The sequence below is a fragment of the Meleagris gallopavo genome, chromosome 6 (assembly GCF_000146605.3).
Source record: "Meleagris gallopavo isolate NT-WF06-2002-E0010 breed Aviagen turkey brand Nicholas breeding stock chromosome 6, Turkey_5.1, whole genome shotgun sequence".
Classification (NCBI taxonomy): Eukaryota; Metazoa; Chordata; class Aves; order Galliformes; family Phasianidae; genus Meleagris; species Meleagris gallopavo.
Window position 1 is genome coordinate 40728797 of NC_015016.2, and position 13845 is coordinate 40742641.

At 38.4% G+C, this 13845-nt stretch overlaps 1 protein-coding gene across 3 annotated transcripts in view; it reads right to left on the minus strand.

Moving 5' to 3' along the window:
- The window catches only part of CPNE4 (copine 4), a 176114-nt gene that overhangs the window by 116721 nt on the left and 45548 nt on the right, over positions 1–13845 (minus strand). Inside the window, exon 1 of one of the 3 annotated variants that reach the window (XM_019616561.2) lies at positions 240–386. The exons of the other annotated variants lie outside the window; for them this stretch is intronic. Coding sequence (XP_019472106.1) covers positions 240–275 — 36 coding nt within the window. The 5' untranslated portion in view covers positions 276–386. Of the gene's footprint in view, positions 1–239; positions 387–13845 lie in introns of those variants that run through there. 3 annotated transcript variants of the gene reach the window in all.

Sequence of the window (13845 nt, forward strand, 5' to 3'; positions counted from 1 at the left end):
CTATTTCTGGACTTCGCAAGAACAGGGAATTTGTCCAGTTTATTAAAGCAGGATGAATTTTCAGAAGAAACAGTGGACAGCCACATGCACCTCTGAGCTGTGTCATCAACCAAAACTGACCTTAAAAAGAGCAGTGCTTCAGCTGCCACCATGATTTGAACATCTGCTTTGTAGTATAACTTTACCAGCACTTTCCCTTCAAGGTCAATTTATACAGAGAAAAAGACTTGCAACTTAACCTCCTGGGATGGACTCCTGCTGCTTTCCTTCTTCATCTCGTTAGGTCCTTGTCACTCCACAGAAGGTGGCACCCCACTGACCAGCCAGGATTACTTGGCAGGCCCATCTGGACACAGCCACCTTGTGAGCTTCCCCTTAGGGAACTATGAATGACAAACACATACCAAAGTAGGCCTCCACTGCACAAAGCTCCAACTCAACAACAGGAGTTAAAATATAGAAAAGGACTTTTGGAACCGTGGAAGTTTGTTTAATTTACTGCAGGTTTTCCGGCCAGCAGCATCAAACCTAACTTCTTACTATTTTTCCTCACGTTCATCTTATCTGTCTCACCAGGCCTTGCTTTGGGCCTTCTGAATCCTCCCACAACACCTGGAGGAAGCTGGAAGCTAGATCTGAAAGTTCTCTCAGAATCGCTCCCCACAGACAGCAGAAATGTTTGCCTGCTTTCCATCTATTAACCACCTCTGCTGAAGAACAACAAAACCACCTTTGCCATCAGACAGCATCAAATGAAAGAAAGCTCAGAAGACACATAAACAAATAATAAATTTCAGGCTTCTCATGCTGTTTGCACCTTTTCTCTGTGAGCTCTGGAAAAGCACTGAGCTCTGTCAAACTGTGATAAACTTGGTAACTTCAATGAAGAAAAAGTTCTTCATCCTAGCTATAATTTCTTGGACAGAAGTAATGCAGTGGTTAAAGCACAGGCTGAGGATATCCTCTCCATTTTTTGCCTTCAGTGAAAAGTAGAGGAAAAAAAAACCAAGCCCAAAGGGATTTTTTCTTTTTCCATCTAAATTAGATTAAATGCACATTATTACATACACAAGGATGAACAAGGATTAAGCAGAAATTCATTCTGTCACCTGGTATCTAAGGCTTTAAAGTGATCATAAACACAGCTTTTCTGTGCCCTGGGGAGCCAGGGAAGCAGTGTTATCTAGGATCAGATGCTCTGCACCTCAAGGCCATGTATAAGCACTTAGCATAGATCAGCTGTGTGGAGAACTCAGTGTCCTAAGCAGATAAGTGGTACCTATCTGTTCTCCACTCTATTTCTTGTAAATAGATAACTTGGACAAACCTCCAAATTTTCAGTGTCTGCTACTTGATAACTTTGAGGAGAGGAGCAGCCGAAAGTCAAAGGACTATGGAAATCTCCCTGTCTTCCTGATTCCTTCTGGTGAATTTTTGTTCGCATTCATAAAGCTCCATGGGAATGCTACAGTTAATAACAATCCAGCAGTCTCAGAAGCTACCAAAAATCTTTAGTCTACAGAAACATGATTAGAAAACTTGTTCTTGTCCTGCATTTCTTTAGGGAGTTTTGTTTTGGTTTTGTCTGTTTTTTTTTAAATTGAGTCAAAAGCCATAAAGAGGCAAATTCCATTAAATACAGCATGGGTACAACTATTTAACCGAAAGCACATTCTTTGTGGCTGTTATGGCTTTTGTGAGTTCTTGGACCAAAAAATAACTGTATTGCCCCTACACGTTTAGTAGACCAACAAGGGAAAGTCAAGAGGCTGTATTTTCAGTAGGAGTCATTATAAAGTGCTAATTAAATCCAGAAAAATCATATTTGTCAACCGAGATTACAAAATGTACAGAAGTGAAGGAGTAGAATTACTTTTAGGTCATCTGAATTTTAACAAGACCAAAAATTTCCATGATACAGTACCCTTACATGAAAATCTGTTATCAAGCAGAAAGCAATTTACACTTTGCATGGTAACTCCTAAAGACATTATTAATATTTTTATTATTATTAACAGCAATTTGCACGATCACATATTGCTATTCTGCAAATGAAAAGTCATTGCAAAGGTCACCATAATTTATAGCCCTTGTTTTCAGTTTAATTGGTATTCATAAACAGTGAAAAGAAACCAACATACTTTAAACTCTTTTTAGGTGATGGAGCTCAAAGAAAAGCACAATCTCATCAGCACTGGAAAAAAAAAAAAAATACTAACCACAGACAGGTTGGAAAAGAAGCATTTAACATGAACGGTCTGGAAATAATTTATATATATATGATTTAAATATTAGATAATTGCAAGCCTCCAAGTAACGACCAGGAAGACCTGCTGTCAAGCACTGGAAAAACTAATATCCAGGCCTCAGGAGCTCCAATCTGAATCACTGAGATGATGACAAAGAAGCACTATTTCTTAGTTAAAAAGTCCTTTCTTAAGGAAGCTGACTTCCCCCTTCAGGGCCACTTTTGTCCTTTACTCAGTTCTTTAAGTTTCTCAGTTACTTTTTATCAACCAGGAAATTTAGATAATTTACCATAAATACTACATACAAATTCTTTGAGAAGGATCTGGATGGAGTTTATACACACAGCTTTGAAAAGAGAAATGTCATTGTTCATAACGGCTTGTGTAAACTTCACCTCATGCACTCAAACAAAATTATAATTACAACAGTCTCTCCATTAGAAGGCACGAAATATCATGCTTGCGGATCTATACTCATCCTTGGCAAATTACAATCCTGTACAGATTTCAGAATCTGAGCTCAGCAAGCCCAAACTCTGAGGGACTGAAAACCTGCAAAACAATGCAGAACATGCAGTGCTAACTACTAGCTAATATTATTCAAGAGCTGAACAGGGAGATAATTTCAGGAGGGACGAAAAAGAATGATGCTCGGTCTTGAGTATAGAAAAAGCAGGACCTAAAGTGCCTGGCAGCCCTCTTGCCAAGGGACTCTCCAGATTTCTGGAATAAAAGAGATCTCTGGGGAAGAGCCTTAAAGCATTATCTTTAAGACAATTTGTAAGAGCTATCACTGACCTTCTTAGTAAGTTTGGGCTTTCTAGGTTGCAGGAAGAATGGAAAGTACAAAAGATCTCTCCATTCTTCAGAAAACCTGACGTAGGAGATAAAAAGCTAGTGTTCACCTAATGCATTCTTGAACATCCACACCTTCTCTGAAGATACTGCTTTAAGTTTAGGAGTTAGAGGAAAATAAATATTTTCAGGCCAATGTCACAAATCCCAAGCATGGGCCAGAGAGATGATTTTTAGTCACTGTGCAGCCTGCAATGAAAATAAACTGATTAAAATTGTTACTATATTGGAAAGCTTTCGTGTAATCCCCCTGGGATCTCTGAGTGCTTTCTTGATAACATTGCTGAACAGGACTCCATCTGTGTTTGTCAGTGCTGGGAGACTTGTTTTGCCATGATAATCTGACAGCTTCAGCTGGATTAGATCAGTGCAATCTAAATAGATTGTTATCCATTATTTCCTACCTAACAAATTTTTAAAAAAGCCCATAGAATATTAAAAAGTCCTAATACAAAATACATTAATGTTATCATTAAATTTAATACATATTCTATAAATTTTAAGAAAATGTTGAAGTGCTTAAAATATTAAAAACAGTAAAAATATTAAAAAATAAAATGTCTCATAAAATGCAAAGACTAGAAGGCTAATTTGTCCTAGCAAAAGAACACAAAGCATCTAATACATACACGTAGTAACCAACCACCCAAAACACACATGGTTAACATGGAGATGAGTCATAATTACTGTGCACCAAGTATGGGGATGATCAAGTGGTGGTCACCTTTCACTTCTCTGGTGAAAGTGGGTTTCATTGGAACAAGAATTTACATTAAAACAAAAACAACTTTCAAAGGCTTTGCTAGTCACACAGTTCTGGTGAAACTTTTGCTCAGAAAGGTCTGAAAATCACTCAGCTGCTCCTCCTGACATCAGATATTCAGACCTAAGTCTCTACTTTGTTTGATTCAAACCACAAACACTAACTTCATTCCCTTGCATCACAGGTACCACTTTAGGCTGTTAGCTATTCTATATTGTTTCCCTCTTTGCTCCGTTTTCACATATTGAAATTTTAATTTGCCTCCTGTGAATTAAGACTTAGCATAAAACATGCAACAGCAAAGAACTCCAGCCCAAAATTTTAACTGAAGACAAACTTAAATGTAGAATCTTCTCTGAGCCTAATTGCAAAGCCTTTTTACTATGTAAAAACTGTAAAATGTGAAGCTTTTTCCTTCTCTTGCCCTTGAATTATAAAGGACAATACTCCTTGCACCAGCTCCTGCACTGTGAATATTCCGGGCAGTTTTGTACAGCTGGTTAAATAACATTTCAGTGAACCTGAAAAGCACAATGTCTCTTTAGAGTATATCATTAACTCAGTGCAAATTAAGGTCTTTCCAATGAACAATGATTAAGGGGACTGACACTGAAAGGACCACAATAGCTTACCGACATAGTAATAAGTGTCTTTTCTTGAAGACTTTTCCCATTTTGTTACATTTAACATGGGAACACTTGTAATTCTCAAATTTTATGTGTACTATCCTCAGCACTGCTAGAGATCAGGACAAACCTGAATAAAGAAAGTCACTTCAAGCACTCATAAAAGATTTGGGTGACTTCTTCACAAGACTTTGAACTTTCTGCAAAGCCGCACAAGGATTTCACCCTTCCATGAGCCAAGGCAGAAGCTGGAGCCTCCAGAGATGAGTTGCCACAGGTGCTCAGGGATCTGTGGTCTTACAGTCCCTGTTATCATTGCCCTGGTAAGGGATCATGACTTAACAGAGGGAATTGTGTAAGCTCTTTCAACCATCTGTCCGCTTCAGCTATGAACTGTCTTCATAATTAACTACAAGATAGCAGTCAGAGGTGATCCAATGAAATACTCTCATGGGCACTGGGCATCCCAAAATTTAGGCTTATGTTTCCAAACTAGTTGCTTTGGAGACTTGAGGTTTATAAAAAATGGTAACTATTTCACCTAATTTGAGACACTCTAAATACTCTGGAGCATAGTGTCAGCCTCTTGAGACGGAATTGGCACTTCCCAAAGGGAGCTTCTGCTCAGTGCTAAGATCTTTGATGCTCTTCCTATAGGAGCTTCTGCTTGATAACATGCTGTGATCATAGCATCAGTGGCGTGTGATTTTCCATAGGTGCCTGAAGACTCCCCTCTTTCCACCTCAAAAATCACATGCTCCCATTCCAGAAGAGTCTGGGACAGACATCTATTCAATAGCAATCACCACTGTCCCTTTGATTTCACTGTCATCTGCCAAATATATCAAATTAGAACAACCCAAGAGCTAACTTCCTGCATTAACACCTGTCTTAAATGTGCATGCATGACTTAAAATCGAAGTTTTTTAAAAAAATGAAATACTTCTGCTGATCTACTTTCATCTACTGAAATCATTTTTTCACTGCTTTAAGTTTGCTTGCTCATACACACTTTTGATATAGGTATACATACATAAAGATATAGATGCAGATCTGTAGATATAGATACACACCTATATCAAAAGCAAATTTTTCTGCCACCTGGAAAAAGTCTACTCCCTGAAGAATAAGGGTACAGAAATACGCAGCAGGAGCAGTTGGGTCAGGAAGTTCTGCTGTACCAGGGAAACAGAGGCCTCTCTGAACGCCAGGCTACCAACCCCATTTCTTTCTCTCTTCTGCTGCCACAGGCTCTTGAACAAAGGATGTTAAGAATCTCCCCAAAGCTCCTTTTACACAAGGCCAGCAGCTTCAGAAGACACTGTGGTGGCCATTCTTTCCAGTGTGACTGTGCTCATGGACTGAGATGGATCTTTGGGATGGCAGCAATGAGTGCTGCACTCCTGCCTGCCCCAGCTTACCTCCTGCAGAGTCATTAAATGGAAACAAACAGTGACTCTGCTCCTCCTGCTAGAGGGTTCAGACAGTAAATGCAATTACTCTCATCAAAGCCCTTTATCTTGTTCTGGTAAGGCCTTCAAAGCCTTAGCAATCATGTAAAATTGACAGCAATAAGAACTCTGCTAACAAGCAGCTATTCTCAGGCAGTCACCACAACCTGACTGGCCACCAGCACTGCAGAAGGGCCTCACTCAACATATATTGCTTGGGGCAAGAGGTTCCCAGATGCTGTGCTCCCTGTGCAGGTAACAGCCTCTCAGCAAACACCAGCATGAGTGGGCAAGAGCCTACATCAGGCAACAGGAAGAAGTGCAGAGAGCCACACAGACACTGGCAAAAGAAAAAAGGAAAATCATTTTTTTCACTGAATAGTCCTGAGAGCTACCTCAAAGCTGAACCCCAGAGAGCTGGGTGCTAAAGCTTCCTTTAAATTACATCCCGCATATAACCCAGCTGTTCAAACACCATGACAGTAGCCATTGGTTATTAACCAAACTTCATCTGAAGTCTGGAGATTCAATCCCATCTTCTCTTAATTTGCACGTCCCTAAAAACACAGACGTTTTGTAGAGGACAAGTTCTTCAAAGTGGCAACAGAAATATTCGTATGTGCTATGACCCAGCTTTACTTTCTATTAGTCACAGAACGTTAACAACTAGTGTGGTTCATCACAGGAATCTGAAAGAGCACTACATGGCCTTTCGAAAGCTCATGGTGGCTGCAGCTCCTCACAGGGAGCATCCAGATCAGAGTATTTGCCAATCACACCTTTCAATATCCCAAAACTAAATTTCAGAATTAAATTTCAGTATTGACACCTTTAGGTAATTATGGATATGTTTCTTCTTTACATGCTGTCCTTGAACTCGGACAAGCACACTGTAGGGCCAGCACATTTACACAAAAGTGCAGATGCCTGCTGCCGTTGAATAGCAATTAAGCCTGCAAAGAGGCCTTTAGAAGAATGCATGGCCACAAAGGATTGATCAAGAGGAAAGACCTATGGCATCACAGCATTTCTCATGAACTTGCAGTCAACTGAGAACAGAGAATAAAACGATGGGAAGAGCCTTTGCTCACAGGGTATCAGTGGGACTATATTATACAAAGTAGGAAATCTACAGTGCTTCAGTAATTTGTTCTTTAATTAACTGACTATAAATAGTGATTTGATAATTTATTTATACTGAGAAAGATCTCCTGCCTCAGACACTAAGGTAAGTTAAGCATAACTAATATGGATTCTCATATGGGTTAATGAATTATGTCAATTGATTTAGGCTTAGTCAAGCTGTTAGTTTAAGAAATTCATTTGCTAATGAAGTGTTCATAATTAAAGATTAATTAACTTTTAACTTTGTAATTCAACTGCTAACTCATTTTTATCATCGAGGCAGTACCAAGAGGAAGGCAATGCACTACTACACAAGATACACAGCACTTACCAGGCTTTCCTGAGTTTTTATACCAAATATAACAATTTATAAGGCCCACTTAAAGCAACTCCAGTCTGCTCATGTAGCTGGGGAATTTGGATCGTGTTAAGAGTGGGTGCCAAGAAAATAACATATTCTTTGTGACTCATGTTTATGATAAGCACCTCTCATTCTCTCTCTTCTTTTACACATGCATCTTATTAAGCTTATCATAGAGGTTGTCATTTGCTGAAATAATAGCAGCCCAAAGGCCTGATCCATTACCCAGGAACATTAGTTGAATCCTTTCTGTGAACTGTCTCAAAAAATGCAACATTATTTGGTTTTCAGCCCCATTAGATCCACATGCACATATCCTAGCATGAAACAAAACAGAACTAACTGATTTGGAATTGGGTGCAAGTTTAGCTGAGCTAAACAGTTTTGCAGATAGCATCCTATGAGACTCCTAACTCAAACAATACACCTGATGTTCCCACATACACATCAGTTCTTACAGTGGCAAGGGTAGGTGGATTTATAAAACTGGTTGCTCAGTGCACACTTGTGAAGCAGGCACAAATGAGCGGAGCACACCAAATCCAGTCCTTGTACAGTGGAGCAAAAGGTATTCTAAATGATACTTTTTAACTAGTGAGCACAAGATCTGATCATAAATGGCAAGTGGTGGGAGTAGTACCATAAAGGAAAAGCAGTCCTAGGATTCACTCATATTTCCAACTATCACATTCTACGATAGTGGAAATACACGCTTAGTGGTGTAAGTTATACATGCCCCACAATGATTCAGTATTATACTACTGATTGTAGTACTCCACAGCTGGAATTTGTAAGGGAGTTGAGTCCCTAAATTCAACAAGTCCCTCAAAAGTTTTAGCACTTTATTGCTAAAGGCCATAAGGATAGAAAAAGTAGGAATTTCCCCTTGTACACTGCAGAGTTTTGAACTTGGAAATTTTCTTCATCTGTGATAATATTATTCAGCAGGCAATTTGCTACATTATCAGATGCCTTATTAAATACAAGGCAGCACTCAGAATTAAGTCATGCCTGAGCAAAATAACTGAGTGTCTTCAGAGTTCATTTACTGTAAAGGAAAGAACAGTCCAGCACTTCTGCTTGCATTTACTAGAGAACCTTAATTATATCAATTAATTAAACGCATCATTGTATTCCGGTGGCAATTTTCATTATTTTGCATTCAAAGGAGAATATTCTGATGTTATTTAGCAAGATTTTTACAGTGTCTCCTCAAAAAAAATTTTTTTTTCAAATTTCATTTTATTTCCAAGTTATTATAATTAACCAATTTCCCATCTCTGCAGGCACTCCGTTTATTTCCCAACTGATCTCACTGTCCTTCAGATCCCATCAGTCAGAGCTATTATTACTTCCAGCTTTATGGCGCAGACTTCAGATGTGCAACAGAGGCAAATCAGACCAGTGAAGAGCTAATTAAAACTTTATTTACTAACTTAGCCTGAAAAGGTGGTAAGAATTCCATGACTCAAAGAAAATTCACTTCAAGGCTTTCCTTTCTTATTCAGGCAGTAAGTTTAAAGAAATACAAGTCTAATAGCATGGAGAGATGAACCTAACACAACGTAGATTCAATCACACTGAAATAACACTGCTCAATTTATTTCTTCTTCTCCTTACATTACCACATACAATAAAGGAACAGGAATTTGGGATTTATACATGAAAATATAGAAGGTACATAAAAGATCACAGATGACTATTTCCTGATGCAGAATCTGTATGCTCAGTGGTTCAACACGGGCTCTCTGATGTTTTAACTTACTGCTAGACTGACAATAACAGGCAGAGCATCTGGTCCTGTAGACGGCACTTCTGAGACTCGTCCACAGCCCCCACACCTCTCCTTCCCCCGGCTGCAATATCACCTGCCCTGAGGCAGCAGGGTGATCAAACTGATTTAATTAGTTATTAAGTAATTCATAAGGCACTTTGCTTTTACGAGCAGGATGGGAAAAAAATGATGTTGCGAACACTGCTGAAAAGCTGTGAGCTGCCTCTGGGACAGAACAATTCACTCAGAGACATTTTGGCTAAAATGTCCTACGTTTTGTCCACATTAAAAAAAAGAAGAAAATTGAATGCAACCAAGTATTTTTTGTCCTAAAAGGCCGCCTAGAATCACACAGAAGTACCACATTTGGAAGTAGGGATCTCCATGCTTTCACCTCTCATTAAAAATGAGCCTGTAGCAAGGCAAAGAAAGCTCTAAATGGATTAAAGTTCCCTCATGGTGTAATCTGAGGTCTTAGCACGGCACCAGTAATTTTGAAGTCAACACTAATATGCATTTTTGTGTCCTGCTAAACAATTGAAATGCAAAACAATGGAAATGAGTCATACTGCTATTATGTATCTGATGTATTTGCAACATAAAATGCGTTCAAGGTTTTTGCATGGAACAGATGCTTTCTAAACTGACCTTTCAGCATAGCAATACATTAATATATTTTAGTCATGCTGGCTTTCAATTAATATATTCAGAAAGTTTATCCAATGCTCCCATCCAAAAGAACCCCGAAACATCTCAATACTTATTTTCCACATAGCTCCTCTAAAATTCCTGTTGACAAGTCTTCTTTTCAGTACTTTTTCTGTGCATCATGGCATTTTATGTTAACAAATTGAAAACGAGATTTGTAAATAATGCTGGATGAAAAGTTAATCTCTAGACGTGGATTACTAATGCAAATAGTTACTGTAATGAAGTTTTAAGGCAGAAGAGGCTTGTGTAAGAAGTCCAATCCATAATCCATTCCTTCTCAGACTGTTGCATGCTTGGAGTTCCAGTTGCCAGTCCTGAAGCACACTAAAACATACTGCATGCACTTAATGACCTATTCCAATATGGCACGTCAGCTGAAGGATAGTGAGCTGACTCTCCTAGTATAGTGAGATACAAAAACAATCCATATGCTGCTAGACTGAAGTAACTGCATTAATGGTCTACCAGAATGACATAACGTGAAAGAAGACACCTGATTAGCTAGCATGGTTGGAAAGGAATAAAGGCAAGGGAGAAGTGACAGCAGAAAGATGAAGTTCCCATGATAGAATCGTGAGTGCAATGTTGTTTATCCTGCTCTCCTATTGCCATTACGGCAGAATAAAAAGACAGTGGTCAGAAAGAAAAATGATCGTAGACATACAACACTCTCTTCAGCTTTGAGTAGAGAGAACAAGGTGAAGATGAAGATGATACCAAACATGACAAAACATACGTCAATACAGAGACACAATACATATGCACCTGGCCTTCAGATAATTTGCATCTACAAAAGACTAACTTATTTTACATTAACAACTACTCTCTTCAAATAAATTCCGGATGTTCTTCTTGGTAGGACAGCCCTTTCATTTCATCAGAAGAAAACAGCTCAAGGAGAATGCCATTTTTTATGCGATCATGCTTAAAAGCAGGAAGAAAATAGTACAATCAATTAATTATTCACTGAGATTAAGTCTCACTCTGTCTTCACTTTTCTTTCTCTACTTTTTTTTTTCCTTTGCCTTTATTTTATCGATACCAAAGGGTGGTTTCACATTTCTAGCTGGTTTTGTTTCCAAAATCACTACTGCATTTGTACAGAGTCTCTAAGGACTAAATATATTCATCAACAGACTTTTAATTCAGGGATTTTTGTTTCAGGTTCTATTCACTGAGGTATGTGCAGTCTGATTTTCAGAGCTGCAGAGCTCCCAGTGCTCCAGCTGATTCCAGTGGGGATTGCAAATGTTCAGCATTTCTGAAGGTCACATCCAAATCAGTGACTTACAGAACAATCACAACCCAGACTGGAGGTTACCTACAAGAGAATTCAACTCCTCTAAGTTGAGGAAAGCAAAGAAGAAATAAAAGGATGGAATTTATCCTGGGTGTTGCAAATATTTGTGTGGGATAGTTCTGTGAGGTGAAGGGAGGCAGGCAAGCCAGTGAAATGAAAGACTTAATTGCAATAAGCTTTTCCAACTTCTCAGTATTACCAATTCTCTTGATTTTGCCACAAATAAAAGAGTTTTGGCACCTCTCATGAAAATTACCAATGATAAAATACATACAAGCACACAAAATGTCTCAGGTTGGGAAGGACCTCTGGATATTATCTAATCCAAGCTTCCTGCTTGAACATGTTACCCAGGATAGCATCCAGGTGGGTTTTGAATATCTCCACAGAAAGAGACTCTAAAACCTCTCTGGGCAGTCTGTTCCAGTGCTCTGTCATCATCATAGTAAAGAAGTTTTTCTTCATATTCAGATGGAACTCCATTTTTCCTAACTAAAGCCATTTTCTTCATATTTTTAAGAAAAAAAAATATCTGAATATATATATGGAGAAGTATCTAATACATTGAAAACAGGATGACAACAAACAATAAAAGGAAGGAAACATCTATTTTTCTTAATCTTTTCTATCGATCTCAGGAGTTTAGACAGTTGATGTGATATTCTGAAATATAAGAAGTTGGCCTTGTCAGCTTTTCTAATCCTTTCTGTAATGACATAATTGATTGGGTGACATGCATGGATTAAATCCAGGATCTTATTCTTTTAGATTGTGATATCCAGGGTTTAAATTCAGCATAAACTGCCAAAGCATAGCATCTCACTTGTTCATGTGACCAACAATATACAGGGCTAACAGGAAACCATTACTGAAAAATAAAACACAGAGCTTCTAAGTTCTTCTAATAAAAGTTTATGTACTAGGGACTCTCTATTATAATTCAAATGGATTTAATGCTCACTACCAACAAATTTGCTGGACACAATTATTTAATCCATACAAGTTTGATGATTAATGAACCTAATGGGATGCAAATCACTTGTATCAATTTCAAAAACAGGTTTTTCAGTAGGGAAGGGCAATCTTCCATTAAACCAGTTCAGCACTAGGAAAAGCTGCTTCACACCATCAGTGGTGTAAATATATAGCAATCTAAGTGTTGATGTGTCACGTGAAGGTGAGGCTACACAGGCTGTTGACAAATCACAGAGGACAGCTCTCAGAACATTCCAGCCATGATCCATTTCGGGATAATGAACTATGATCCACATGAAGCCAACTCAAACTGATTTGATGAATCAAGTATGTAAGACCCACAACTTTGCAAAATGAGTATAGGTGTGTATATATGCTGTTTATGAGGAAAAGAACCCACATACCTTGAATCAAAAACTATAACACAAGATAAACAATTAGCCTAAGCAATTTGCCTCTTCATCATCTCCCCATTGTACCACTTCAATCCGTACTTTGTATTCTCCTAACACTCATCAAGCAAGAATTAGCTCCTTTCAGATATGGTAGGGATGTTCCAATAATCTCATTTAGCAGCAGACTGTTTCGTCACAGGTAGAAATAAAACAGCGTGGGAAGATTTCAGAAGGAAATCTGTGCAGCTGCACTCATGCCAGCTGATGTGGAAGTGTGTATCAGTGATAATACAGACTAAAGCTGTTTAATGTCACTTCCCTGCCAGAAAATTCATGCCTTATATATAAATGTTCAGAGCCCACGCAAATCCACAAAGCAGAAAGATGTTTTTCAGTCATTGCTAAACTTTTAGCGTTTCCACAAATGCTACCAGAACAGATCTGTCGTTGCTCTTTTTTCCCCCAAATTTCTTATTGTTTATGTGCTGCTCTATTTATTGTAGGGAAAATTGTTTGTTTATTGTTGTACTTTTTTATTCCAAGCTTTCAAGATTTTGCAGCACTCATCAGAAATTAAGTTTTCACAGAACAGTAGGTAGCACTGCTAGTTTAACCCTGAGTCAGTAAAGCGTGCACATGCCTCCTTTCATGTAAGTGCAGGAACCATCTCTAGTTTTAATGGATGACCAGAATGCAAAACGGTAATAAAGCACTGAAGTGTTTTGTGAATTGGAACACTTCATAATACCTTAATTATGGACCAACGTAGTTCTTAAAAGTCATCTCTGCTAAGGATCACAGTATCACCGTCTAAATTGCATGCAGGTCCTGCTTTAATTAGTCTTTGCTAGGTGAGATTTTAAAAACCTCTCAGAAATGACAAAGACCTACAATTATCTCAGTACTTTAAATCAAGCTTATTTTTGCTTTCAACAGTTATAATTGGGTCTTCCATTAGCAATGCTACACATAACAACACAAATATTTTCTTAAATGTTCTGTGTTATCCTGTCTGACAGAAAAGCTTTGCTATTGCTTTTTTGTTGTTGGTTTTTTTTGTTTGTTTTTTTTTTAAGGCACATCATCTGGGACAACACCGCTACAGTGAAGCGGAGCACACAAACCCTGGCTGTGCCACTCCAACCAGTACTGCCCATGAGACAGATACTCAAGGAGACCTGAGCATTCCATAGAGGTAGCAAGACTGTCTTTTGTTGCATCTCTTTGAAGGACCGCTAAAAACATTTAGTTATATGACTA